The sequence below is a fragment of the Girardinichthys multiradiatus genome, chromosome 18 (genome assembly GCF_021462225.1).
Source record: "Girardinichthys multiradiatus isolate DD_20200921_A chromosome 18, DD_fGirMul_XY1, whole genome shotgun sequence".
NCBI lineage: Eukaryota > Metazoa > Chordata > Actinopteri > Cyprinodontiformes > Goodeidae > Girardinichthys > Girardinichthys multiradiatus.
The window spans coordinates 44718506-44745024 of NC_061810.1; the positions used below are offsets into that span (position 1 = coordinate 44718506).

At 40.9% G+C, this 26519-nt stretch overlaps 2 protein-coding genes across 4 annotated transcripts in view; one reads left to right on the forward strand and one right to left on the reverse strand.

Annotated features, from left to right (window-relative positions):
- On the forward strand, positions 1-18730 carry dhx34 (DEAH (Asp-Glu-Ala-His) box polypeptide 34). 2 transcript variants are annotated; one of them, XM_047390552.1, is made up of 16 exons: positions 1-2336; positions 4718-5029; positions 5125-5379; positions 5464-5566; positions 5645-5862; positions 5942-6116; positions 6601-6794; positions 6900-7001; positions 7077-7340; positions 7768-7941; positions 10568-10673; positions 12724-12830; positions 14092-14358; positions 15271-15462; positions 18194-18338; positions 18415-18730. In XM_047390552.1, the coding sequence occupies exons 1-16, from the start codon at positions 2268-2270 to the stop codon at positions 18555-18557; spliced, it is 2826 nt and encodes a 941-aa protein (XP_047246508.1). In that variant the 5' UTR covers positions 1-2267; the 3' UTR covers positions 18558-18730. The 2 variants fall into 2 exon arrangements, with proteins under 2 accessions (XP_047246508.1, XP_047246507.1); XM_047390551.1 differs by lacking the exon at positions 1-2336 and adding an exon at positions 2807-3825.
- spred3 (sprouty related EVH1 domain containing 3) overlaps positions 12865-26519 on the reverse strand; it is a 23738-nt gene continuing 10083 nt past the window's right edge. Inside the window, exons 6-7 of one of the 2 annotated variants that reach the window (XR_007042207.1) lie at positions 25005-26314; positions 12865-13341 (exon numbers count right to left, since the gene is read on the reverse strand). Coding sequence is in view for 1 of the 2 variants with exons in the window: in XM_047390556.1 (XP_047246512.1) it covers positions 25313-26314 (1002 nt within the window). In the remaining variant the exon portion in view is untranslated. Of the gene's footprint in view, positions 13342-18824; positions 26315-26519 lie in introns of those variants that run through there. The other variant, XM_047390556.1, reaches the window with a different exon arrangement.

The following is a 26519-nucleotide window of genomic DNA, read 5'->3' on the forward strand; positions in this document are numbered from 1 at the left end:
ACAACAAATGTCAATGTCTCAATAACGTGCCATGTGCCCTTGAGAATCAATAACAGCGTGATTAAGACGTCTCACGCTGTTAACAAGTCGACCTATTGTCTGCTGAGGTATGGTGTCCCACTCTTCTTGAAGGGCGGCCCTCGGGACATCAAGGTTCTGGGGTACAGAGTTATGAGCCTCTAGACAGCGACTGAACTAATCCCATAGATTTTCTATTGTATTCAGGTCTGGAGAAAGTGCAGACCACTCCATTCCAGGTTTTTTTTTTCTAGGTCTCCAGCAGCCTTTCCCCAATGATGCAACCTAGATGAGTTGGATCATTGTTGTCCATGAAGATGAAATTAGGCCTGTGTTGTTCATGCAGGAGCACAATGATTGGAATAATGATGTCATACAGATAGTATGGACTTATCACTGTTCAGAAAGTGTAGGGCAGTTTGACTAGACACACCTGCCCACACTGTAACACTTTGAGAGACTCTTCCAGTCTCTCTGTCTCTGTTCGAACCTCAGAATCCTGTTTGAGGCCTCACAATGGCAAGGTACTGTTGTTCATTTGTTAGGTGTCGTCTTGGTCTGATAATGTGAAAATGTGAACAGCAAGGTTATGAGGACTGTTTAAATACCAATTCTGATTTAACCTAACAAACAACAAAAACAGGATAACACCCCCTCCACACTATAAGCAGTGGAAGACGTTATGAATGGGTACATAACTGGTTTGCTTTCAACCAATACTTCAGTTTCTTTTAAAAAATTGCACTGTTTGTGTGTGTGCACCTGTTGTGGATTTTGCCATTAAACTCCTTAATAGAGAACAGGATGTTGTGCAAAAAGTACCGAAACATTAAACAGTTGGACCTATGCATTAAAAGGTTTAGTGAAGGTCACATTAGGTTCACATGGAGATGTTAGCATGCATTTTAGGTTCATCCTGAAATTTCACCTGAAAGCAGAAAATCCCTAACTTTTTTAAATAGTGTATATTTTCCCAGTCCACTTCAGATACTTTGTTTATTCTCGTTTCACACTCACATTTTTCCTTTTTGGGCAACATCTCTTCATTTTTGGCCTGGATCAGCATATTATACATCCTGGAGATAGCTTTACTTACAGATGAAGTGTATGCCAGCCTTAAAATGTTAACTGGTGTTAAATTTGAAACCTTGCAATTCTTACTAAAATAGGCGCACATTTGAAGGAACCAGAAAAAGACATCAAAGAATGTCTGGATGGTAGGATCTGGAAACTTTGTGGTATATTCTTGGGCCTACGTACAAATTTTTCAACCTGTGAATTATCTAGAAATGTTTGGATTTAAAGTAGTTTAATTTATACAGCTTCATTTCAAGACATACAATTATTGTATCAAAACTTGCATTTTCTTTGTGTACACTCACCCTGTGTTTCTATCTGCTGCAGTACTGATTGATGATTTGACTGATGTAATGTGTATGGTCAGGCAGTGGCTGCATTAGCACACTTTTGAGTTTTATTTTTAAAGTTTTTTATTAAATTTACATTTTAGAAAATTGAAGATGCATTTATGTACTAATGTATTTATTTGTTAAGCTTTTTGCTATTGCTGTAGTGGTAATGGCTCTGGTTTCAAATTCTTTATTCAGTGTACTTTAGCCATCTGGAGAAAGTTGCATATTTTAATATTTTTAGATCACCTCACTAGTAAAAGTACAAATCAAAAACTTTGAATGTTGGAATAAGTTTAATATTTGTTGTCACTCACTTATGTGTATTCATTTCAAATTGACTGAAATCTATTCAAGACTTTGGGGGAGCTTCACAAATAGTGGATTGAGACTGGAGTCAGCCCATCAAGATCAATATGCACAGACGGATCCTGTACATGGCCTACAAGCATCTTACCTGGGCTGAGGAGAAAAGGAGAAAAGGAACTGGACTGTTGCATAGTTCTCTTTTTGGATGAAAGTAAAGTGTGCATTTCATTTGGAGATCATGGTCCCAGAGTCGGGGGGAAGGTCGGAAAGGCAGAGTATCCACATTGCTTGAAGTCAAGTGTGAAGTTTCCACAGTCAGGGATGATTTGAGGTGCCATGTTATCTGCTAATGTCGGTGCACTGTGTTTTCTGTCAGACATTTTATTTATATTTTTTTTCTTTCTTTATTTTCTATATAATTTATCTTCATATAGAATGTATGGTGTGTTTATTTCACCAAAATATGTGTGTTTGTTTGTATTGGGAGTTTTATTTGTGGGCGTCACAGTGCCCTCTAGTGGTTTATAGGGTATGGGCTGTATTATCTGCTATCTCTCGCTAGTCTGTATTGTACGTGGCTGGGAGAGGCTTGTTCCAACGGTGAGGATTGACTCTCCATTTGTGCTCTTTATTATTTTTGTGAAGGCTGCAATAAAGTGCCCAAAAGAGCCGGTCGTCAGTATCCTTAGAGTGTCGAGCACCTGAACACAACGCAGTGTGGCTGGGACTGCAGACTGTTCCGGCTACACTATGTTAGAATTTACAGGCGGTATCAGTGTCCAATTGGTGTTTTTGTTTAATTTCACACGTATTTGACTGAGTTTCTTTCTACTGATAGGCATTTACTTTATTTACAAGAAAAAAAATACTTGTAATATGAGGCTTTGGTTCTACAGAGACGCACTGAAATTATATATTGGGATATGATTGATAAAGCCACGCCTCCAGGACATTTAAACAATTATTTACACAAAAAATCGAATATTAACGGTTTTCATTTCTGAACTAAAATTATACGCTGACTCCTTACATTTTTTCATACGAGATACTTTCCGAGAAGTGACGGACTGTTTTGAAGCATGGACCGGAAGAGGTCCCACCGTTTTATTGTTCCCTCTTAGTCGCTGTTTATGATGTGTTTTCTTTTTTTATTTGTGAGGGGTTTTTTTCATAGTCAATTAACACCTTTTCAGTATGACCACATGCAGGAATGTATGGCGATGTTACTGATTCGATTTGAGTAAATAAAAGTTAAATAATTTGGATTTATTTCGGCTGGAAGCTCGTTAGCTTGTCGTTCATTGTGATGTAGCAGCTCTGATCTGGTGTCTTGTGTTTATTATTAGTGACCTGCAGACAGTCTGCTGTAGTTGGATGTAGATAATTTCCAGTAAACATGGACGGGGACAGAAGGAGAGACAGACGGAGCTGGGACTGGAACAGCCCACAGAGCCGAGCCCAGATGGATCAGATATTTTTCCGTGAACAGGATTACATTCAAGCCGGGTCTCCCGAACACAAAGAGTTCTGGGGTTTCTTTGACCGCTTCCAGCGGTTTAAAGCAAAGAGGGACATGTCTGGTTCTGGAGTCAGAGATGAAGTTAAAGAGAAGAAAAGGACTGGCTCTAATAAGGTGGATTTGGGGCTTCCTAAACAGTACGACGCTCGGTACCGGATTAATGTATCTGTGTGTACCGGTGACATCGAGAAGCGAATGGGGAAGTCAGATCCCAGGAGCAGGCAGAGATCCTCAGGTCCAGGTCCTCAGGAGGTGTCAGACTGCCGCCTGGCTCTACTGCACTTTCTAGACTTCAGACAGAAACAAAGTTTTGGAAAACTGGCCAAGCTTCGCCGAGAGCAAAAGAACCTGCCTATCTTTCAGTACCGAGATCGGATCGTGGAGCTGGTGCGCCTTCACCCAGTGGTTGTGGTGGCGGGGGACACGGGCTGTGGGAAATCCACCCAGGTGCCCCAGTATTTGATCTCTGCTGGCTTCAGCCACATCGCTTGCACCCAGCCCCGCCGGATCGCTTGCATTTCCCTTGCAAAGAGGGTCAGCTTTGAGAGCCTCAACCAGTACGGATCAAAGGTTAGTCCTGGAAGGTCAAGTACAGAAAATGGTGGTAGATATTCGTTTAGGATAGTTAGCGTGTATTAGATTAATTAAAAGATGCACACATTGCACTTGGTTTAGTTTTTATTCTAGTGAAGCTATAATAAAGAGGGTTTTATTGTTTTTAGTGCAACAGTTTGGAAAAACTTCAGTCTCATCAGGACTGTACCCGGTTCTTGATTGGCCAGCAAATGGGCCTGACCTGAACCCCACAGAGAATCTATGGGCTGTTGTCAAGAGGAATATGAGTGGCACCAGAACCAACAAGGCAGATGAACTGAAGGCAGCTATCAAAGCAACCCGGGCTTCCATTACACCTATGCAGTGCCACAGAATGATCGCCTCTACGCCACGGCGCACTGATGCAGTGATTCATGCAAGAGGAGCCCCAACCAACTATTGAGTGCATAGAAATTAAAATGCTTTTCAAAAGCCTGACTTAGTGCTTAAAACATCCTTTTTTGATTTATTCTAATGTGATGTTCAAATGTTCTGAAACACTGAATTTTGGGGTTTCTTTACCTCTAAGCCATAATCATCAAAATAACAAGAAACAAAGGCTTGGAATATATCGCTCTACGTGTGACGATTCTAAATAACGAGTTTCACTTTCTGAAATGAAATTTAGGGGTATAAATACAAATACATTCCACACTTTCAATTTGTTAAAAAAAAACTGAAACCCATGAATCCCTTTCCTTTCACTTTGTGTTGGTCCTTCAAATAATATCAGACTAAGAAATTTTATCTTAATTTTTAACTAAATTGTTTAAGAAATATAGATCTACTTACAGAACAAGTTTGAACTGGTGTTGCTGTTCGATGATCTGGATTTTAACTCCCACTAAATCTATTCCTACATTTTTAGGTTGGATATCAGATCCGCTTTGAGACTTCTCGGACCGCGGCCACCAAGCTGCTCTTCCTCACTGAAGGTTTGCTGCTGCGACAGATCCAGCAGGACAAGATTCTGGATCAGTACCAGGTAGTGATCGTGGACGAGGTCCATGAGAGACATCTCCACTGTGACTTCCTCCTTGGGGTCCTGCGCTCTCTGCTAGCAGACCGTCCGGGCCTCCGTCTCATCCTCATGTCAGCCACCATCAACATCAAACTCTTCTCTGAATACTTCCACAGTGCCCCTGTGCTGCAGGTACCAGGCAGGCTGTTTCCCATTCAGGTAAGCAGCAGACAACAGTAACGACGCATGCTGACATGCTCGTTTTGGAGCTGGCCTCCTCAGATTTAGCTGTTTTCTCTGTGTCCTGTACCCAGGTAATCTACCAGCCCATTCCCCCTGAGGAGCAGCCCTCACGCTCTGAGAAACTGGATCCCAGACCCTACCTGCGCATCCTGCAGGGCATTGATCAGCGTTACTCTCCAGAGGAGCGTGGGGACCTGCTCCTCTTCCTCAGCGGCATGGCAGAGATCTCCACCATTCAAGAGGCCTGTCAGGTTTACGCCACGCACACTCGCCACTGGATAGTCTTGCCACTGCACAGCACCCTCTCTCTCGCTCAGCAGGACAAGGTCTGGTCGGCGTAGGCTTGATGTATGTTTGATATAAAAGGGATAATTTACGAGTTCTAACTGTTAACTGATCACATTGTTCAGGTGTTTGATGTTGCTCCTGCTGGTGTAAGAAAGTGCATCATCTCTACCAACATTGCTGAGACCTCAGTTACAATAGATGGGGTCCGGTTTGTTGTGGACTCAGGTACAGAACCGTCCCAGGAATGAGTTTTCACATGTCGAAGGTTCTGAACGGTTCCACTTCAGGCTCTCTGTTTTTTAGGAAAGGTGAAGGAAATGAGCTTTGACCCGAAGGCCAAGATGCAGCGTCTACAGGAGTTCTGGATCAGCCGAGCCAGCTCCGAGCAGAGGAAAGGTCGAGCTGGGCGCACGGGTCCTGGTGTTTGTTACCGTCTCTACTCAGAGTCTGACTACAATGCCTTCGCTCCGTATCCTGTGCCTGAAATCCACAGAGTGGCTCTGGACTCCTTAGTTCTGCAGGTGGGAGCATTCTGATGCAGACAGATTTAATTTTCCATTACAAAATTCAGACTTCATTAACACATCCTTGTCCCTGCAGATGAAGAGTATGGATCTTGGAGATCCACTTTCTTTTGTCTTTATTGATCCTCCTCCAACTGCCAGTATCCAGACTGCAGTTACATACCTGAAGGAGCAGGGGGCGTTAGACAGCCGCGGTGAACTAACATCTATTGGTAGACTGCTGGCTCAGCTGCCTGTTGATGTTGTTATAGGTAAGGTTGTCCAGAGAAGACTGTCAGTTCAGTTTTTAATGTCTTCATTTGAATTCTTGGTTTTAGAAAGAAAATCCTTCATGGTCTTTGTGTTTTACGTTTATCAGACTTGCATTTATTCTTCAAACATCCCCTTCTTTGCTTCAGTGTTTCCCAGTTATGCTTCAGTTTCTGACCTGGGGCATTTACTGGAAGTGTTTGCTTTGGTCAGATGAGATTAAGACTGACTCTTTGGCAACAATCTCTTCAGGTGGGTTTGGTGTAACTGTGTTAGAGGGGATGGCATCATAGACTCTTGGAAATAAAAATCAGGGGGGCTCTTTAAGAAAACTGAAAATGAGCCATGATTTTGTGTTAATACAGGAAAATGATCCAAAACATATGGTTAAATAAACACTGACATGGTTCAGTAGACAATAAATTAACCTTCATCTGTGTGCATCCCGGTCACCTAAATCCTAACAACTAAATGCTCATTATTCAGGGAAGATGTTGGTGCTGGGCTCTCTCTTTAACTTGGTGGAGCCCGTGCTGACCGTCGCAGCCGCCCTCAGCGTCCAGTCACCATTCCTGCGCAGCTCGCAGAACAACCCGGACTGTAACACTGCCCGCCAACCACTGCAGAGCAACCAGGGAGACCCCTTTACCCTGCTGAACACCTTCAACGCCTGGGTGGAGGTCAGTGAGTGGAGATGTCATATGGTGGTGTCTTCTTGGCATGAACTGATTTAACTCTGTGATGTCTGAGGTATGAAGGAGCTGACTGAGCGTTGAACACAACAGGTAAAAGGAGATAGAGGCGGAGGCTCGAGGAAGTGGTGCAGGAGGCGAGGCCTGGAGGAGCAGCGACTTTATGAGATGGTCAACCTACGCAGACAGTTCAAGGCAGGTTTCTCCTCATCATCATCCTAATTTACTTAATTACCTTCCTCATAGATGGAGTTCCTTGTTGGTTTACAGGATTTGCTGAAGAGCCACAGCCTTCTGGAGTCAGAGGACAGGGCTCCCTCTGGTGGTGACCGTATGCAGCGCAGGGAGAGGTTCACAGAGAGGAAGAAGCTGCACCAGCTGAAAAGAGACCATGAGCAGCAGGAGGGGAGCAAGCGTAAAGTCCTGAGGCTGGATGAGGGCCAGGATGGAGAGCTTTCCTCAGGATCAGACACAGAAGACAAAGGCAGAGGCAGGAAGGACAAAGAGGGACAAGGACAGGATGTGGACATCCAGGTAAGCTCAAAGAACAATACAAATGTTACAGGTCTCCCCAGTAGTTGTAATATAGAAGTAAAATCAGAGCAGCTGGTTTAAATTATTGGACGAAACTGTAAAGCTATTCACCTTCTTCTTGTGGGGTTATGTATAAACAATTTATAGATTTCACTGAAGAACAAGAAGTACAAAATGATTGCAGTCTGGACATTGGTGTTATGTTAAACTAGCGGATTGCAGCTATTTAAAAATACATTTCAAGAACTATAGCCTGAATTTTTTAATGTTTCTGGAAAAACTCACAAAACTGCTAGAGCTGTTCACACCGATAGAAACAAACTACATTACCTACATTTTTTAATAGAACAACCACAAGGTGTCAGAGATGGGAATATTTGGGTCCTTGTAAAAAGCATAAGATAACTTCCTGTTTGTTTTAAAATAGGAAGTGAAGTTTAAATTGCGTCACAACGTCTCAGAGCTCCAGAAGGCTGTCAGCGGCAGTCAGGACTTGTCCTCGCGACACCAAGCCTTGCTCAAGCTGCTGCTCTGCCGAGGACTCTACCCTCAGCTGGCTCTTCCCGATGAGCATAACTCCACCCGGAAAGACTCGGAACAGGTCTGATTTCCTGCTGCACCAACAAAGTGGAACCTCATATTAGCAAAAACAAATCCTGCACAGTAATTAGAACCCCTGGAAAAGAGGGATGGCCTTAAAGCTTTATGATACATTATTTTATTTCAGTAGGAAAGTCTAACACTAGAGAATCAGACCCATACACATTTATTCAGTGTTAAAACAAACCCACATTCAGAAATTATTGTTTGTAGCCAAATAAACAGTAATTAATGATGTTAAAGTTGGGGTGTAAAAAATAAAAAGGAATATTTGACCGTTGATCTGTTTAGATCCTCCTGGGTTCTTGCTTATGTTCTCTTCAGCTCACCCTACAAGTCTTCTTTTGGACTTTGGTCTGGGAACTGACACAGCAATGCAAAAAGGTTGATTTTGTTTAAGAAGCTGTTTGTGGCGACTTGGCTACATGTTTTGGGTCATAATCCTCCTGAAACGTCAGATCTCATTTGCCTGGCAGAGGCCATTAGATGTTCATTAAAAATGTCCTGGTATTTCAAATAGTCCATCAGTCTAACAGAAACAGTCGCACAGCATTACAGATCCTCCACCATACTTAACCCTTTAAATATGTTTTAGGGTTAACTGAGGGACTTTCAGAAGCGTCTTAGCAGACATAGTGTGAGACAAGACACACCAACAGTCAACAGGAGAACCTGGGCTACAAGACAATGCATCCACCAGTTATCTATACACTATTCTTGCATGCAGGGGAGCTGGTGCCTATCTCCAGCAGTCAACAGGTGAGAGGCAGGGGAACAACCTGGACAGGTCACCATTCCATCACAGGGCAACGCACAGGACAAACAACTATGCACACACACATTCACCCCCAAGGGCAATGTTGAGAGACCAATTAACCTAACAGTCATGGTTTTGCACTGTGGGAAGAAGCCAGAGTACCCAGAGAGAACATGCAAACTCCATGCAGAAAGACCCCCAGTCGTGAGTCGAACTGAGGAACTTCTTGCTGAAGGCAACAGTGCTACCAATTGCGCCACCGTGCAACCCGGGTACAAGACCATCTAATCTATATTTACCGGCCCCAAATATAACTCTTATAACAGCTAAATGATATAAATCAGCTCCATGCCAAGATATTCAACACATTGCTGGCTCTAACATTGCAGCACTTCATGCTGAACGGAGAGCATGCGCAACATCTGTGGAGATTCCAGTGTGTGCCGCAACGCTCCACACCAAAGTATCAGGAAGACAGAAGCCAGAAAATAACAGAAGTCGTTTCCAACACGGCAATTGTAAAATGTGTCTTACCTTTGCTGTTTTCCATGAAATGATGTTTCTGTCTGTAAACAAACCTTTTCCTGAGTATGGAAAACTAAATATAGGCGTTAGGGTTGAAAGGGTTAACAGTGGACATAGGTGCACTTTTCCACATATTACCCACATGTCTCCAAACAAACTTCACACATTTTTATTTGTAATAGTAGGACAGAAAATACTTCTTCCTGGCACGCCTCCCAAACCACCATTTCACATGTTGATATTATTTGTTGGTTGTTATGGAGACTTGGTGACCTTAAGATCCCACTCTTTGCAGCAGTTCTCTCACAGTGAGATTTGGATAAGTTTGTTATGTCCCTCCTCACTGTTGGGAAGATAAACCTGGGTTCTCGTCCAGCCGTGTTCATCTCATTTTCAGTTGGTTTAAACCTTTTAATTAGTGCTCCGACTGTAGATATGGGTGAGTTAAGGTGAGGGAGTATTTTCTTGTAGCTATTTCCTGCCTATTGACGATCAACAACCATCTCCCTTTCTTCAAAACCATGTTCTCTTGTCTTTCCCATGTTGAAGAGCTTCAAAGAGAAATAGGCCTCTGTGTCACGTAATATTTATACCCAAGGGAAATTGTAAGTCATTCATTACCAGTATAAAGTTCCTAGACACACTAATTAATCTAGAATCAAAATCAGCCTTATTTACCAAGTCTGTGCACACGAAGACATTTTAAGACATTTTAAATATAAATATATAAAAAGGGAAACAAAATAAAAAGACACTATGATTCTTCTTCTTCAAAACTGATAGAAACAACTAAATGTGTAATCATATAATTCAGATCAGTAATAATAAAGTTGTTTGTGTGCAAAGAAAAAACTATTTTTTGCAACAAAGATGAATCAGTCAGTTTGTGCTAACTAACCTAACAGTCTAACTCACTACAACGAGGCTTTCATCCACTGCACACATGTTCTGTTTTTCTTTTTGCCCCTGTAATATATTTCTTCATTTTACAGGCAGAACATCCTCTCTGGATCTGTCCACGTTTCCCCTGCTCGTTTTGTTTATTGTGTCGCCCCCAAATGAGTCTTCCGGCATTCACATTAGTTCCTAGCATCCGTTTTATTTTCTAAAGGACTGGTGTATGTGCAGTGTTTTTACAAAAAAGGGAGACATTGTTAACTTAGTGGAAAAAGTAAAGCATATATAAAAAATGTGTCAGTGTAATGTGGAGAAATTGATTGTGCTATTTCAGTAAGACGTTACTTAATTTTAAGGGCAGCACTTAACATGGAGGGTGCTGTTTATTGGCTTTGATATGAGATTTGGTTTGAAAAGTCACATTTATTTATGTTTTGACACCTTGTAGGTGTTTCACACAAGGAACAAGCAGGGCGTGGTGATCCACCCGACCAGTGTGTTCGCCAGCGATCCAGAGGTGTTGCATGTTCCTGAGGACGACTCCAGAGAAACAGGTGATCTCACTCAGATGGACAACAGCTGAGAATCTTTAAAAAGTCAAAAACCACAAAATAACCTTTGAAACACAATTCAAACTGTGTTACCTTCACACAGACTGCACGGAGTCTACACATAAAGAATTCATTTAATCTGATATCAATTGTTTTTCTCAGTAAGGATTTTTATTCTTTGTCTTCCTGGAGTCTAATTTCTAATTCAATATTTTACTGATGCTTTGATTTCTCTTTGTTGATCATGTAGTTCTACATTTTCACATATAGTTCAAGGGCTGCAGCTATTTTGAGACAATTGTACTCCGTTACACAGAAGTTATAAACCGATCCAAAATGACTTCCACCCCAAAAAAATGGAGAATATCCTGAAAACTACAAGGGTTGCATATATGATCCTTCTCTCAAACGAAGGTCAGCACATATGAGGTTAATACAAAGGTACCAGAATAAAGATATATATGACTGTGTCAGAGTAATTCACCTGGAAAACAGTAGAGAATTGCATTTTTTTTAATATCTCTGACTTAAAACAACAACACATTATTTAGATTGAAAACCAGCTTTGAATCATATCACGCTAGCCAAATTTATGTAGGAGTTACTAGATTGTAGCTAAAGGGTAACTGTGTAAATTTAGATGCTAAACAAGTGAACCAGAGTAGTTTTAAAGACGTTTATTACAAAGGTTTGCCCAGGCAGCTCTAACAAATTTGCCATTTGGACACAATTTGGGACCATACTTGCCATTCCAGTCTCATTCCAGACTGGAAAACTAATTATTTTCCACTGATTTTTCTCTATGGTTGTTCATTCCATTTACAATTTTGGCACATTTTTCACCGAAACCTTTAAACATTTCTACTTTCAAATACAACCATTCAATGGGAATGACAAAAACTATGCGGCACTCCATTGATTGACAGTCTCTCTCAATCAATCAGACAAAAGGAAATGGAACGATGCCTCCCACACCAGTGCAGCCCTTCGGACACTGGGCCACGTACTGACTTTATTACAATCTATTGAGGAGGTCTTGATCTGTGGTTATGAAGGCTTTCTGAGGTCTTCTGAAGTTTTTCTTTAATTTTCCCTTAGTTTCAGTCCAGTTCTTGGCCTGACTGTCAGCATTACAGAGATTTTACTTATTTAAGAAAAAGTCTAATGTCAAAGCAATTGTCTGTTTATGTTACTGGTAAACTCTGTCCAACATATCTTAGAGGTTTCCCTGATTTAACTGGACCTCAGCAGCTCATAAACCAGGTTTAAGGTCCTCACGTAATGTTGACCTGCAGATTTTCTTTTAGTTTTTCTTTGAAATGGGCTTTCTTTACCTATTTCACTGTTTCTATACAGTCCTCATGATTAAACGCAGTTTGTGCCTCAAAAGTGAGGAAAGTGGACAAACAAGAGAGTAAAGAGGAAACCTTCCAGCAGATTAATAGTGTCTTTCTAACATTGTGTCTTTAAGAAATCCATCGAAGGCTTAACACACGACCTGATGCATTGCATTCCAAATTTTTTATAGATTTGAAATGGGAACAAGTTGTGTCTGGTAACAAACTGTCTGAAGATCCAGTTTTAAAATTGGTTCTTTGCCAAGTCTTGAAGTGGTTTTAATTAACCTCTGAAAATGGTCGGGTACTGGACTGAAAATAAGAGAAAAAGCCAAAGAAAACCTTTAGAAAAGCTTCAGAAAGCCTGAAGAACAGCTTGAAAATATTTCAAGAAGGTTCAGGTGCTTAGAAGCAAAATACAAGGAAATAAACAACTCAGGACTTTTTAACAAGCATTGTACTGTTGGATGGCATCAGCCAACGTTGCCTGATCGGTGTGGATGTTGCTTGTGACAAAGTCAGGTCAAGTTTATTTATATAGACAAAATGGTTGAAGATCATGAAACTATAAGTAGCTTAAAAATGTTGACAATTTTGAATCGTTTTAAGGCACTTGCAAAAAGCCCTAGAGTGTAACTACTTCTGCAATACTAGCTAATCCTTCCTCTCATTGAATGTGTTTATCTTTGTTCTCGTCTCCTGTTTCCTCCCTGCAGGACCTGACAGGAAGGACAGCAGCAGACATCAGCTGTTGGCCTTCGTCACTCTGCTGGAGACCAACAAGCCGTATTTGTCCAACTGTGTCCGGGTTCCAGCTCTGCAGGTGAGCATCGGGTGCAGGACGTCCAGAGTTCAAACTGCAACGTTGTTTTCCTATTAATTGGGATCAGTCAAGATCCGCATGAGCACACAGGTGTTTAGAGAGAAAGTATTCACACGCTTTGAAATTTTCAACAATTTGTCGCTTGAAACCACAAACTTCCAGGTATTTTATTGGGATTTTATGTAACAGACTAACACAAGGTAGTGCATCATTGTGAAGTGGAAGAAAAAGGAAACATAGAAATCTAGAAATCTGAAAAGTGTGGCATGCATTAGTATTTACTCTGATACCCCTAAATAAAATCCGGTGCCACAAATTGCCTTCGAAATACAAAGAGCAAACCTGCCAAGACATGGCCGTCCATATAAAATGTCTGATCGGGCAAGGAGAGCGTTAATCAGCCTGTTATCACTGTTACCATGGTAACAGTGGAGGAGGTGCAGGGGTCCACAGCTCAGGTGGGTCAATCGTCAACTTGGCAACAATTAGTTGTGTACTCCACAAAGTTGACCTGAATAGAAGAGAGGGAAGAAGAAAGTTGTTTTTTTTTTTTTTTTTCAAAGAAAGGTAAATAAATGTAGTTTACCACAAGCCACATAAGGAACACAGCAAACACGTAAAAGAAGAGGCTCTTAACAGATGAGACCAGAATTAAACTTCTTTTGCTTGTATGCAAAACTCTGTGTGCTTGAAAACTAACTCTCCATATCATCCTGAACCCAACATCCCCGCCATGAAACATGGTGTTGGCAGCATCATGCTGTGGGGATGCTTTTCTTCACCAGGTACTGGGAAGCTGGAAAGGACAGTTCTGAGAGAAACGCTTAGAGGCTGGAAACACTGAGACTGTTGTGGATGTTCGCCTTCTAGCAGCCAGAGAACATATAGCTAGAAGTAAAGTTAAACTGTTTAAATCAAAGCATACCATTGGACTATAATGACCTAGTCCAAGTCCAGACCTAAATCTCCATCCCGTCTGACTGAGCTTGAGTCACATAGCAAAGACGAACGGGCAAAAATTTCAGTCTCTAGGTGTGGAAAGCTGGCAGAGAAAGACCCCAAATGATTTGCAGCTGTAATTTTAGCAAAAGGTGGGCAGCTGAATGCAAATGCAAGCCATATTTTCCAGATTTTCATCTGTAAAAAAAAAAAAAATGTGAAAACCACCTAATGTGAATTAATGTAAACGGCTGAATATTTCTGCAAGTCACTGTTGATAATGTGGGAACATCAATCATCTGTTCAACATTCTGACAACCAGGCTCTGCTGCTGGTGGCGAGCTCGGTGGATACCAATGCTGACTGCACGCGGCTGGTGGTGGACGGCTGGCTGGAGCTGGAGCTGAAGGAGCCAGAGGAAGCCCTGAGGGTCCTTTCCACAGCCATCAGTCTCAGGTCAGAGTGGGAGCGTCTGCTGAAGGCCCAGCTGGGACAAAGCTCCTTGAGGGAACCATCAGGCCAGGGAGTGTCCCGCAGAGACATGGAGAAGCTGAGCGATAGCCTGTTCCGTTTCCTGCTCTACACTGAGGTACACATGTAGCAAACGTGGATGTTTCAGTGAAATGCATTGCTCTTCTTGTACCTTGATACTGTGTTTTGCAACTGTCTATTACAGGTGTGTTCAGAACCATTTAGGGGGTTGAAAATACCAAAAATAAAGTAGAAAATATGAGGAAAAATGTATCTACGGTTGCTATGCAGGAAAATGTTTTGATAATTTTTCTCTTCCTTCTTTTTAAACCATAATATTTGACTTGTTAGAATAAATATGGCTAAAACACAGATGTTTATTTTACTGTTTAGAAATAACATGTCAGGGTGGGGTGGCTTTCAACCCCCCCAACGTCCAAGTAAAGGTTAGGACTTTTCAGTGGAACCAGAATCTGGGAGGGTGGCTTTTGGCAGCAGAAGAACATTATGAGGGAAATGATTGGTTTGGATAAAGAAATCAAAAACAGTCCACAGATTGATTCTGGACCTTCAGAGGCAGATATTTATCTCTCTTGATGTCAGAAAGTTTGTGATGTGTCGTTCATTCATCACTCGTGGTCGTCTTTTGTCTGCGACATTCAGTAGATCATCTGAATCCATTTCACCTCATCTCTACCATCCTCTGTCTCGCCAGCGCTCTCCATGTCCTCCTTCACTGCTTCCATGAACCTTCTCTGTGTTCTCACTCTGTTTCTCCTCCTCCAGCAGCTCCATACTAAACATCTGCTGTCCAATATATATATATTTTTACCTCCAAACCAAACATTATATCTCAGTAAAATGAAACAAAAAATTTAGAATTAGGCTTTTCTAATAGTAAACACAGTTTAATTCAAGAATTTCTAACAGAACCAATAAACTCCATGCTTTTATCTGAGAAACCCTCTTGATAAACATTTTTAGCCTTTTTTCCTGGAATATTTTTTTTCATTCTACACTTCCCGTCCAGGTCAGTTACAGCCTTCAGAGACTCACAGCTTTCCAGGCCCAGAACCTATACATTGGACCTCGGGGCGAGCCGGACTCATCTTATTCTGAGGTTCCAGATCTGAGCTCGTTGTTTCCAGGAGCAGAAGCCAAGCCGGATCCCATTAAAGGAGGCCTGAGGGTGACCAGCTTCTTCACCTACAACTGTCTCGCTGTGAGTCTGTCTAATAAACTGGGTTCCTGTTAGAATGCCTCAAATACAGGTCCTTCTCAAGATATTAGCATATTGTGATAAAGTTCATTATTTTCTATAATGTGATGAAATGATGAAAATTTAACATTCATATATTTTAGATTCATTGCACACTAACTGAAATATTTCAGGTCTTTTATGGTCTTAATACGGATGATTGTGGCATACAGCTCATGAAAACCCAAAATTCCTATCTCACAAAATTAGCATATTTCATCCGACCAATAAAAGAAAAGTGTTTTTTATACAAAAAACGTCAACCTTCAAATAATCATGTACAGTTATGCACTCAATACTTGGTCGGGAATCTTTTGCAGAAATGACTGCTTCAATGCGGCGTGGCATGGAGGCAATCAGCCTGTGGCACTGCTGAGGTCTTATGGAGGCCCAGGATGCTTCGATAGCGGCCTTTAGCTCATCCAGAGTGTTGGGTCTTGAGTCTCTCAACGTTCTCTTCACAATATCCCACAGATTCTCTATGGGGTTCAGGTCAGGAGAGTTGGCAGGCCAATTGAGCACAGTGATACCATGGTCAGTAAACCATTTACCAGTGGTTTTGGCACTGTGAGCAGGTGCCAGGTCGTGCTGAAAAATGAAATCTTCATCTCCATAAAGCTTTTCAGCAGATGGAAGCATGAAGTGCTCCAAAATCTCCTGATAGCTAGCTGCATTGACCCTGCCCTTGATAAAACACAGTGGACCAACACCAGCAGCTGACACGGCACCCCAGACCATCACTGACTGTGGGTACTTGACACTGGACTTCTGGCATTTTGGCATTTCCTTCTCCCCAGTCTTCCTCCAGACTCTGGCACCTTGATTTCCGAATGACATGCAGAATTTGCTTTCATCCGAAAAAAGTACTTTGGACCATTGAGCAACAGTCCAGTGCTGCTTCTCTGTAGCCCAGGTCAGGCGCTTCTGCCACTGTTTCTGGTTCAAAAGTGGCTTGACCTGGGGAATGAGGCACAGGTAGCCCATTTCCTGCACACGCCTGTGCACGGTGGCTCTGGATGTTTCTACTCCAGACTCAGTCCACTGCTTCCGCAGGTCCCCCAAGGTCTGGAATCGGCCCTTCTCCACAATCTTCCTCAGGGTCCGGTCACCTCTTCTCGTTGGGCAGCGTTTTCTGCCACACTTTTTCCTTCCCACAGACTTCCCACTGAGGTGCCTTGATACAGCACTCTGGGAACAGCCTATTCGTTCAGAAATGTCTTTCTGTGTCTTACCTTCTTGCTTGAGGGTGTCAATAGTGGCCTTCTGGACAGCAGTCAGGTCGGCAGTCTTACCCATGATTGGGGTTTTGAGTGATGAACCAGGCTGGGAGTTTTAAAGGCCTCAGGAATCTTTTGCAGGTGTTTAGAGTTAACTCGTTGATTCAGATGATTAGGTTCATAGCTCGTTTAGAGACCCTTTTAATGATATGCTAATTTTGTGAGATAGGAATTTTGGGTTTTCATGAGCTGTATGCCAAAATCATCCATATTAAGACAATAAAAGACCTGAAATATTTCAGTTAGTGTGCAATGAATCTAAAATATATGAATGTAAAATTTTCATCATTACATTATAGAAAATAATTAACTTTATCACAATATGCTAATATTTTGAGAAGGACCTGTATTAGTGAGCTGTTGGGTTACTCCTTCAAGGGGGTACAGTTTCACTCAGTGAAATAAAAATAAGTACATCCTTTATTTCTTTATATTTTCTTACAAACAGCCAGAGATTCATGCAGTCTTTTAAGGTGGTGTTGACAAACTTTATTCAGGCGCTCTAAAGCTCTTCCAAAGTTTTATCTTTATTTTTTACCTGCCTTTTAACTAATTTTCAGTCCTTTAGGACTTCAGGGTATGCCTGAACAAAATGGATATGTGTTTTAGAAAAGAAGAAATTTTAGGCCTAAAACTAATTCCTGGCAGATTAACAGTTAAAGTCGTGTTATTAGGAAAAATTATGACACCAGACCTGAGATTTCCATCATCCTTTAGTTGGTTTTATGAATATAAAAAAAGTGGAAAAGCTGCCAAGTTTAAAAGAAAACCTGGGAAACTGTTAATGAAGACCACTTTAAAGGATTACATTTTACACCAAAACATGTTCATCTCTGGGAAACAGAACCTGTCTGCTTTCTGATACGATGTCTGGGCGTTCCCATGGTGTCGGTAGTTCAACGCAGCACCTTCAGGCATCTGGAAATTGTAGGATGAACCAGAGCTGTGGAGGTTCACAGTCCTCTTTCTGATATCGTGATTTTTTCCCCCATCATTTCACATGAAGTAGCGTATTTGAGGCTTACCATGAAGTACATCCACTGATGTACCTCCAGTTAACTCGTATGTTGTCATGACATCATTACCTGGGCTTAAATCGCACTGTATGTAAACGTCTGAACTGACAACCCCATGCTGGTAGGGAATAGTTTTTGGAGTAAATCATTGGTGCAGACTGAGGCATAGATGACTTCAAAAAGTCACGTCCAAAACAACCAAAGCTGCATAAAAAAGTGGTGAAAGGACCAGCATCTTCCTGAGATCATAAAGCACACTAAAGGGGTTTTTTGACTGATGGGGAAAAAAGCTGCCAAAGTCCAAGGAAAGACTTCTCAAAGTCTAAAGAACAGCTGTAGACACTTTTTGAGTGAAACGGTGCAGCTTCTCTCATTAACTAAAAGTCAGTTTCCTTCTGCCAGGATTCCAAGGATCTCTACAGCGAGTGTTTACGGACTTTCTGGAGCTGCCCAAACTGTGAACTCTACATGCCTCTGACTCCTCTGGAACGAATGCATCATGAGGCGTCCTGCAGGCCTGCTGGAGAGCTGCAAGGGGTGGAAAAAGGTGAGGAAATTCTCACAATGATGTCTACTTGTTTTCTTTTATTAGGAACATGAGACTAATCATGTGTCTGTTTCAGAATCAGAAGGTGGACCGGCCGGCTCCTCCTCAGCATCGAGTCTAACGAGGATCTATCATTGTGACGTCTGTAATGAAGACCTGAAGCTCACCTCAACAGAGATCCTTAAACATAAAAGGCAGCACATGTTTTCTGCAAAGTGACTGGATTCTCATTTGGACCTTTGAACCTGTTGATGTTCTTTATAGTCACAGGTTTTACTTTCTGTCAGTCTGCAAAGATGCAAAAGAAAACATCTATACTGCATCTGTTAAGAAAAAGATAAATATGTCATTATTGTAAGAGAATGAACATAAATCTCGTTTGGATGTTTGGATGTTTTTCTTTTTAAATTATGCTGTCAAATAGTTATAGGTTATAGATTTCCCTATCCGGCTAATTTTCATAAATGTAAGAAAAGAAAACTCAGATTTAAAATATAGAGTGAGGGTTTAATAATGATACAAACCCACGATATGTAACACCTCAAAGCAGCACATTGGCACAAAGTCAGAAGTAAGACAGCACAGAAGATAAAAACCTGTCTCAAAAAAATAAAGAATCAGAATAAATATCTCAATAAATAAATAAACAGGTCATATCTCAATAATTACTTTCAAACTAATAAATACATACATGTGAAAATATGCTCATTGGCAGAAATCAGTGACCCCCAAACATAAAGGAAAAGTACTTAATACAGAGTTACTTAGAAATCAAAAGCTATTGATTACTCAAATCAAAAGGCACATTTATTAAGATGTAAGGATGGGACCTGCAGTTGTGGTTGCATGACTCTTCTGAACCAGAAGGAGCGAACTGTGTGCGATGGCTTTCCCGGTTCTGTTTAATCTGCACCATCAGGTGAACTCGTGCGTCTGGTTTGTGCGCACAGGTCGCAGATCGGTGGGGACGGCGTTGGTGTGTCGTACGAACTTACAATCGAGGAGCTGACTGAGACCGGACGTTGGTTTGTTTTTGTTTCTCCACTGGAGGCTGCGTCCAGCAGCGCCTCTTGAGCGTGTCCTGAGTGAACCCCGCTGCTTTTAAGTCACTTTGGAAAAACGTTCTTGGCTAAATCTAAACTACAAATCATATGAAGCTTCTGAAAGGCTCATTCTGCCAAAAGTTATGTAAATATTTATTTCCACCTATGTTTTGTTTTTTTATGGGAATCCTGGACATCAGAAGTCCACAGATCCTCGCCCACTTTTGTGATTTTATTCTTTGGTGCTCAGTAGTTTTCATCTATTGAGGCCAGAGAAACACCACTATCCAATACATACAAATATTGTTAAAAATCTTTTATGCATATTTAAATAAAATTATAGTTGTATGTAGTTATTAAATAATTAACTATTTATAATTATTTAAATATGTCAATAACTGTCCACAAATAAAACTGCAATTCAAGTTATAATTCTATTCATTTTTATATATGTGATCATTTAAGTAAAACCATACTAAATACATTAAGTAAAGAAAAATATATCTAGTTATGTGTAATTTATTAAATAGAAAATATATTTTTTTGAAATCTAAAAGTTTTAATTGTAAAGCAATTGTTTATGATTATTTTGATAAAGTTACATTAAATGCAATAAATAAACAAAATTTAAATGATTATTAAAATGTGTCAATAATTTATTAAATACACTAATCATATGAGGAAGTTGTTAATCAGAACTTCTTTAAATTTTTATTCATTTTAAATACATTTTTATAAACATGATAATTGACATAAGATCGTTTGTAAATACATTCTAGAAATAATGTAAGAATTATGTATCTGTGTCAAATGTGTTAATTACACAATAAAGTTAGCCAATCATTGATTAAAAGGTGAATCTGAGTTTTAATTAACTAATTTACCAATTTGTTATATCTGTGATAATGGAAATAAACTGTAATAAATATGTAAAAAAAAATCTATAATTTGTCAAATGTGTCAAAAATATATTAAATACAAAACTAAAAAATTTAAAAATTACTAATTAAAACCTGACTACAGTATATGAGAAATCACAACTATTGCAGTTTCCATTTAATTATTTTATATTTCCTGTGCTACAGTTCAGCAGTTATGGCTGATCAAACTGATTCTAATTGCTGATTGGTTAACTTGCACAGCAACTAAACTGCAGACCAATCACCTTGCATATTGCTGTGTTAGTCCCGCCCACTGGCTTTGATGGGTTAGGATGACAGATTGTGCTGCAACACAGTACTATAAAATATTTAAATACAAAATACAATTTTTAAATAATTATCGATAAATTTATTTATATATTGTATGTTTCCTTCAGTTTTATTCCATTAATCACCTATATAAATATTTAACAACTTGTGTATTGAATTGTGGCACCTTTGGCTCTCGATATATCAGATTATCATCATTTATTTTTCAACATTCCCAAAACTTGTTCCTGCTTTTTTTCACGGCATGTCACAATGTAAACTGTAAAGTCTGCTGCAGCTCTTCTGATTTTGTGGGAAGTCTGTTGGGATTTTAGTTCAATCTGGGACTGAGACAACCGGCTATCACATGAATCTGAATGAAGAAGAATACCTCTGATAAACGAAATAAGCAGATATCCAAGGTACTTTTTATAACACCTTGGGTAAAATATGTCTTTATCTCCAGCAATCAGACGTTTTTTCATGTGAGACCTCAGACTCTGTGGAGCTAGTGGACATTTTTAGCCCCAATAATGTTGGAGAAAGGCTTTGAAATAAAACCCCTGGCAAAGAATGGGGAATTACAACTTGTCTTATGTTTAGTCGTTTTTTTAAAAAGTGAACAAACATAAAAGAAATCAAATTTTTTTCACAGCTTAGCATTCTGGCTTTGTAAAACATGCCTCAGTAAATTGCATTTTTGTCATTTATGGCACATTTCTTCTAAACAAATATGGAGAAAAAATAATAGGATCATCATAAATTTGAATTCCTAAAACAAATACCTGCACAGGTGTAATTCTTAAACTGAGTATAGTGTTAAAAGAGAGTATCTGAAGGTCCAAATACACAGGTGCAGCTGGCTGAATAGGAGGAAACATCCCCCCAAAAAAGACCGGAGTGTTAAACCCGATTGGTGAAGAGTTTTGTATTTCATCATGGAAATCCTCTAAAAGTTCATAAAGGCCAGAGAAGGTGCACCCGATGTTTTTTTTTTATACATTTTTCCTCTAGTTAATCAGAAAAGTTATGCCATTAATCACAACAGTCCAATTTTATTTTTATCAGATATGGGTTGAAAGCCAGAATGTTCAGCTGTTTAATACAATAGGTTTGTGTCATATTTTGTTTTGTTTTTTTTTGTTTTTTTTTTGCAAACTAAGAAGTAACTGAACATCCTCCAATAGGACAGACTGTTTTTTCCAGTAGTTGCAGCAGCTTTTTTATATTTAGTCTCCAATTCTGTTTAGCTTTTAAGCTCAATATTAAACAACTCATAGTAACATTTTACACTTTTTAGTTTCTGTTTCCCATCCCAGAAAACTGGTACATAATTATTCCTACCGTTTATTGTTCATTGTACTTGAATTGTTGGTGCTTTCTCCGTTAAATCTGGATCTTGTAGGGTCACTGTGTGTCTGTTAGGTAGAATAAACTCAATCAGAGGCCTCAGTTTTAAGCACCTTGTCTGGTTCAATAGGTACAGGTGTGGGATGAGATGGTTTTTATGATTAATATCAAAACTTAATGGCAAAATGGCAGAAAACACGCAAAGTGATGGTTTTTACTGATTGACACACAGAGCCGGCCCAAGATGTAAGCAAACTAAGCCACTCCTTAGGGCCCCAAAAACCGTCAGGGGGCCCCACAAGAATACTTCAGATCACAGACTGAACATTTAACGTAAACCTTCCTGATTTATTTAGGGGTTTTTTACTGAAAATGAGCTTTTCGGTTTTGGAATTGCAAAATTTTATTCTAAATTATTTAAATTTTAAATTTTTAACATCTGGCAAATGTACTAGTTATAAATATAAAGAAAAATCTCAGTTTTGTTTATTATTATACTGATGCATCTTTATGAATTAGAAAGTCAGCAAAAAGTACATTTATTTCAATATTCAAACTCGAAAAGTGAAACTCGAATATAGATTCATTTTTAACAGAGTGATACATTTCAGGCAATATTTTTGTTGATTTTGAAGATTGTGGTTTACTGCTAATGAAAACCAAAAACGTAGTTTCTTAAAAAAATTGATATTATGATGTAAGACTAACAAAAAAAGGGATTTTTTTCTACTACATGTTTGGTAACGATCATCATAAGTATGGGGAAGTCTGCTGACTTGACAGTTGACTAGTAGACAGTCTATAACACCCTCAACAAGGAGGGTAAACCACAAAAGTTAATTCTAAACAAGCTGTGTGAGTGCTGTATCCAAGCATATTGTTGGAAAGCTGAGTGGAAGGAAAAAGTGTGCAGAGGTAACACTGATATCCTTGCCAAGATTGTGAAGCATAGCCCATTTAGGAATGCGGGAAGATTCACAAGGCATGGACTGCGGCTGGAGTCAGAGCTTCAAGGGTCATCTCACATAGACCTATTCAGGACAAGAGCTACACCTGTCACATTTCTTGTGTCGGACCTCTCTTAAACCAGAGACAACATCACACGCATTGTAACTGGCCTGAGGAGGGAGAGGGCTGAACTGTTGCTAAATGGTCCAAACTCCTCTTTTCAGATGAAAGTAAATTCTGCATTTGATTTGGATATCAAGGTCCAACAGTCTGGAGGAAAAGTGGAGAGGCAGAGAAGCCAAATTGCTTGAGTTCCAATGTAAATTTGACACAGTGAGGGAACATTTGGGGAGCCATGTCATTTGTTGGTCTTGGTCATCTTTATAAAGCGCTATACAAGTACAGGTGGAGGCCACTTACTTTACTATTTACCATCTCTGTTTTCTCAAGTCCTAAGTCAGCACTGTCATCTACCAGTAAATTTTAGAGCACTTCATGCTCTCCTCTGCTGACAAGCTTTATGAAAATACGAACTGCATTTTCCTACAGAACCTGCCCACATTACCTGCTTTAACCACCATGGTGTCACTGTTTTTGATTGGTTGGCAGACTTACCTGACCTAAATACCATAGAGAATCAGTAAAGTATTGATAAGAGGAAGATGAGAGACACCTGACACAACAATAAAGATAAGCTGAAGGCCCCAATTAAGGCAACATAGGTTTCCTTAACACCTCAGCAGAGCCACAAGCCGATCACCTCCATGCCATGCTGCTTTGACGCAGTAATTCATGCAAAAGGAGCCCTAACAAACAACTGAGTGCAGATACTGTTCAGTATGTGGTCATAGTTTTCATTAGGCATTTCTATATTTAAAATCATTGTTATTGGTTAACAAAATCTTCACATTTTCTGAAAAACAGAAGTTTGGGTTCTCATTAGCTGTATAATTAAATAATGTATTAATCAGCCTTAAATATATCGCACTGTTGGTAAGTGATCTATAAACTAGATAAGTTTCACTAGTTGAATAAAATTGCTGAAATAAATTGCTGTGTTCAGTCATACTTCATGTTGTCAAACAGGTTCTATTTAATTGGGTTTAGCGAGGCTGGTTAAACCCAGTTTTCCAACAGAAATGTGGTTACTTACAGTTAATTCAGAATTTAACAAGCATTTGTCACACAGGGCAAAGTTGGTTTGTAGCTTTTTTTCCTTAATAAATCAGATCATACCTCTGAGTTGACTAAATAATACCTAACAATAAATCAGATCATCATCTGAAAACTGCTTTTACTCAGATTATCGAACATTTGTTGATCTACAACTTTTAAGTGTGACAGAAAAGCAAAAACAATGAATAAATCTGTAAGGGGCCAAATTATTTTTTACAGCACCATGAATTAACTTATTGATTGATTTATTGCACATCTAAATAATCATCATGGTTGCTTGTGAGTGTAACCAGATAAACTTGGACCCTTCTTTCTGACTCTTCTGAATCTGTATTGAAACTATCAGTAGTGGTCATTTATTGATGGGCTTAACGGGAAGTGCACCCCCCCAACTCAAATTTATCTTACAGACCAAAACATCGGCCGACTCTGTTGAAAAGCATTCCAGAACCAAAACTCAGGTCACTGAAGACTAATATGAACCAGAATATGATTTGTAAGTCTTTGTAGTTGTCTTTGCAGCTTCCCTTAACAATAATTGCCTAGTTGCATTTAATAATTCTTACACTTTACTAGAAGACAAAGCCTGTGGTCTCAGATGCTTTGATGAAGACTGCACTTCTTTGTGCTTGCTTGTTCTGGACCTTCCCCCCTCCTGTTTTTTTTTTTATCTCTAACCTAGGTTTAAGTAACATCTGAGGTAAAATTAGAGGTAAAGGGTGACGTCTGCTCAACATGAAACAAATAACTTCCCCAAGACCTTGTGTCTGTGAATATGTGAAGGTGTGTTTGTGTGTGTGGGCCATTTGGGGATTCCGTCGATGTGTTTTACATTTAATTAAAATATACCAATTAAAATTATAACAATTATATATATAAACATCTTTTGTTGTTTTTTTTAAATTTCTTTCTAAATAAAAAAAACCAAAACAAACAGACATTTGAAACAGTGTACACACCATTGTTGCCTCTGCCAACCCTCCTTCTTTGCTAACGTCATTGACAGCTGACGGTTAAATCAGCAACACCCCAGTAAATCCTCTATGAAGGCTCCAGATGACTCCCAAAGAGCCAGGTCTGAGTGCAGAGCACATCCGGCAGGCAAGGACCATTAAGGAAGGCCCTCAGTTGAAAGGAGAAAGAGCTGAAATCAGTGGAGGGCTGTGGGGCTTTGGAGGACCGGATGTTCCGCTGAGAGCGCCTGTTCCACCCAACTGATACCAAGACCCCTCGGTCCACGGCAGACCTCCCACCCCTCAGCCTGGCCTCATCGGACTGCTTTGTGCTTTCCCCCACAGCAGCCACACCTTTCCCCACATCGCAGGCAGGCGCGCAGAGGCAGGTAGCAGCACATGCAGGGCACAAAGAGGGACAGGGCCAAGAGGGCCAACCAGCGGGCACAGCAGAGGGGGTTTGGGTGGCCCCCCAAAGAGTCATCACATGAACAAGGCTCCCAAAACTCTCCCTCAGAGTCTGACATGCAGTGGTAGAGCAGGCTTTCCGCACACCACACACAGGTCCATTGGCGGAGGCAGTGCAGGGCCGGGTCAGGGGCGTCCCTGCAGCGGCCCCGCCCATTCTCTGAGGCGCTGAAAACTGAGCGGCAGTACACGCAGCGAGATGAGCACGACGATGATGCCTGAGGGCATGGGCTGTCATCATCGGGCGAGATAGCCCCTGGGTCGCTGCTGCTGGCCCCTCCTCCTCTCTTACGAGTCCGCGACCGGGGCGCGGCCAGCGTGGTGTGGATGCAGCAGGGGGAGGGTGAGCCTTTGCCCGTCTCCTGGGGCGAGCCAGCACCTGAGGACACTCCTGACACGGCATTGGGCATAGACATGCAGGTGGGGGACGACGAGGACAGGCGCTGGGAGGCTTTGCTGTCCAGGCTCACGGTCACCTCACAGCCAGCCGTCCCCACGCCTGCCAATTCCTTCTCGAAGCGGACCACGCACAGCTCTGACTTGTCCTGTAGACTCCCTCCACTGCCAACGACGACTCCCCCCGTGAGCCCCCCAACCATGGTCCTTGTCGCACCTGCGCGTCTGTAATCCTCATAACCTCGTGAACCCCACAGATCTTTGCAAGGGTCCACACTGCGCAGATCTCCTTCCTCCAGCAGCGAAATGGTGGGCGACAAAGGGGAAAGAGGAGAGGAGGCTGGGGGACCCACAGGAGGAGTTGGTGGAGCAGGCGGTGGGGGCGGTGGCGCAGGGGGGTTCAACACAGTCGTCATTTGAGAGAGCTGGTGCTGTCCCGGCCTGGTGTGGATCTGTAGAGAGGGTGTAGAGTTACACAGTGAGTAAGGAACACAGTGCACTGCAGCTCTGAATGTAGAAGGTTTCCATCTGAGGAAACACAAAGCTGCCTAAAATGTCCCTGTGAAACAGCAGTTTCTGATCTTGGTCCATAGGACACAATGTCCTGAGGGTGTTTGGTGGAAAGGTCCTGAGTTGTCCTTCTGATTCCAAGTAGAT

What these genes read in the sequence shown, in the direction of transcription:
- dhx34 (XM_047390551.1), top strand. Translation starts at nt 3,133, where the DNA reads ATGGACGGGGACAGAAGGAGAGACAGACGGAGCTGGGACTGGAACAGC. An exon ending in TCAACCAGTACGGATCAAAG is followed by an intron (nt 3,826 to 4,717) that starts GTTAGTCCTGGA and finishes CTACATTTTTAG; the next exon opens with GTTGGATATCAGATCCGCTT. An exon ending in GCCTGTTGATGTTGTTATAG is followed by an intron (nt 6,117 to 6,600) that starts GTAAGGTTGTCC and finishes CTCATTATTCAG; the next exon opens with GGAAGATGTTGGTGCTGGGC.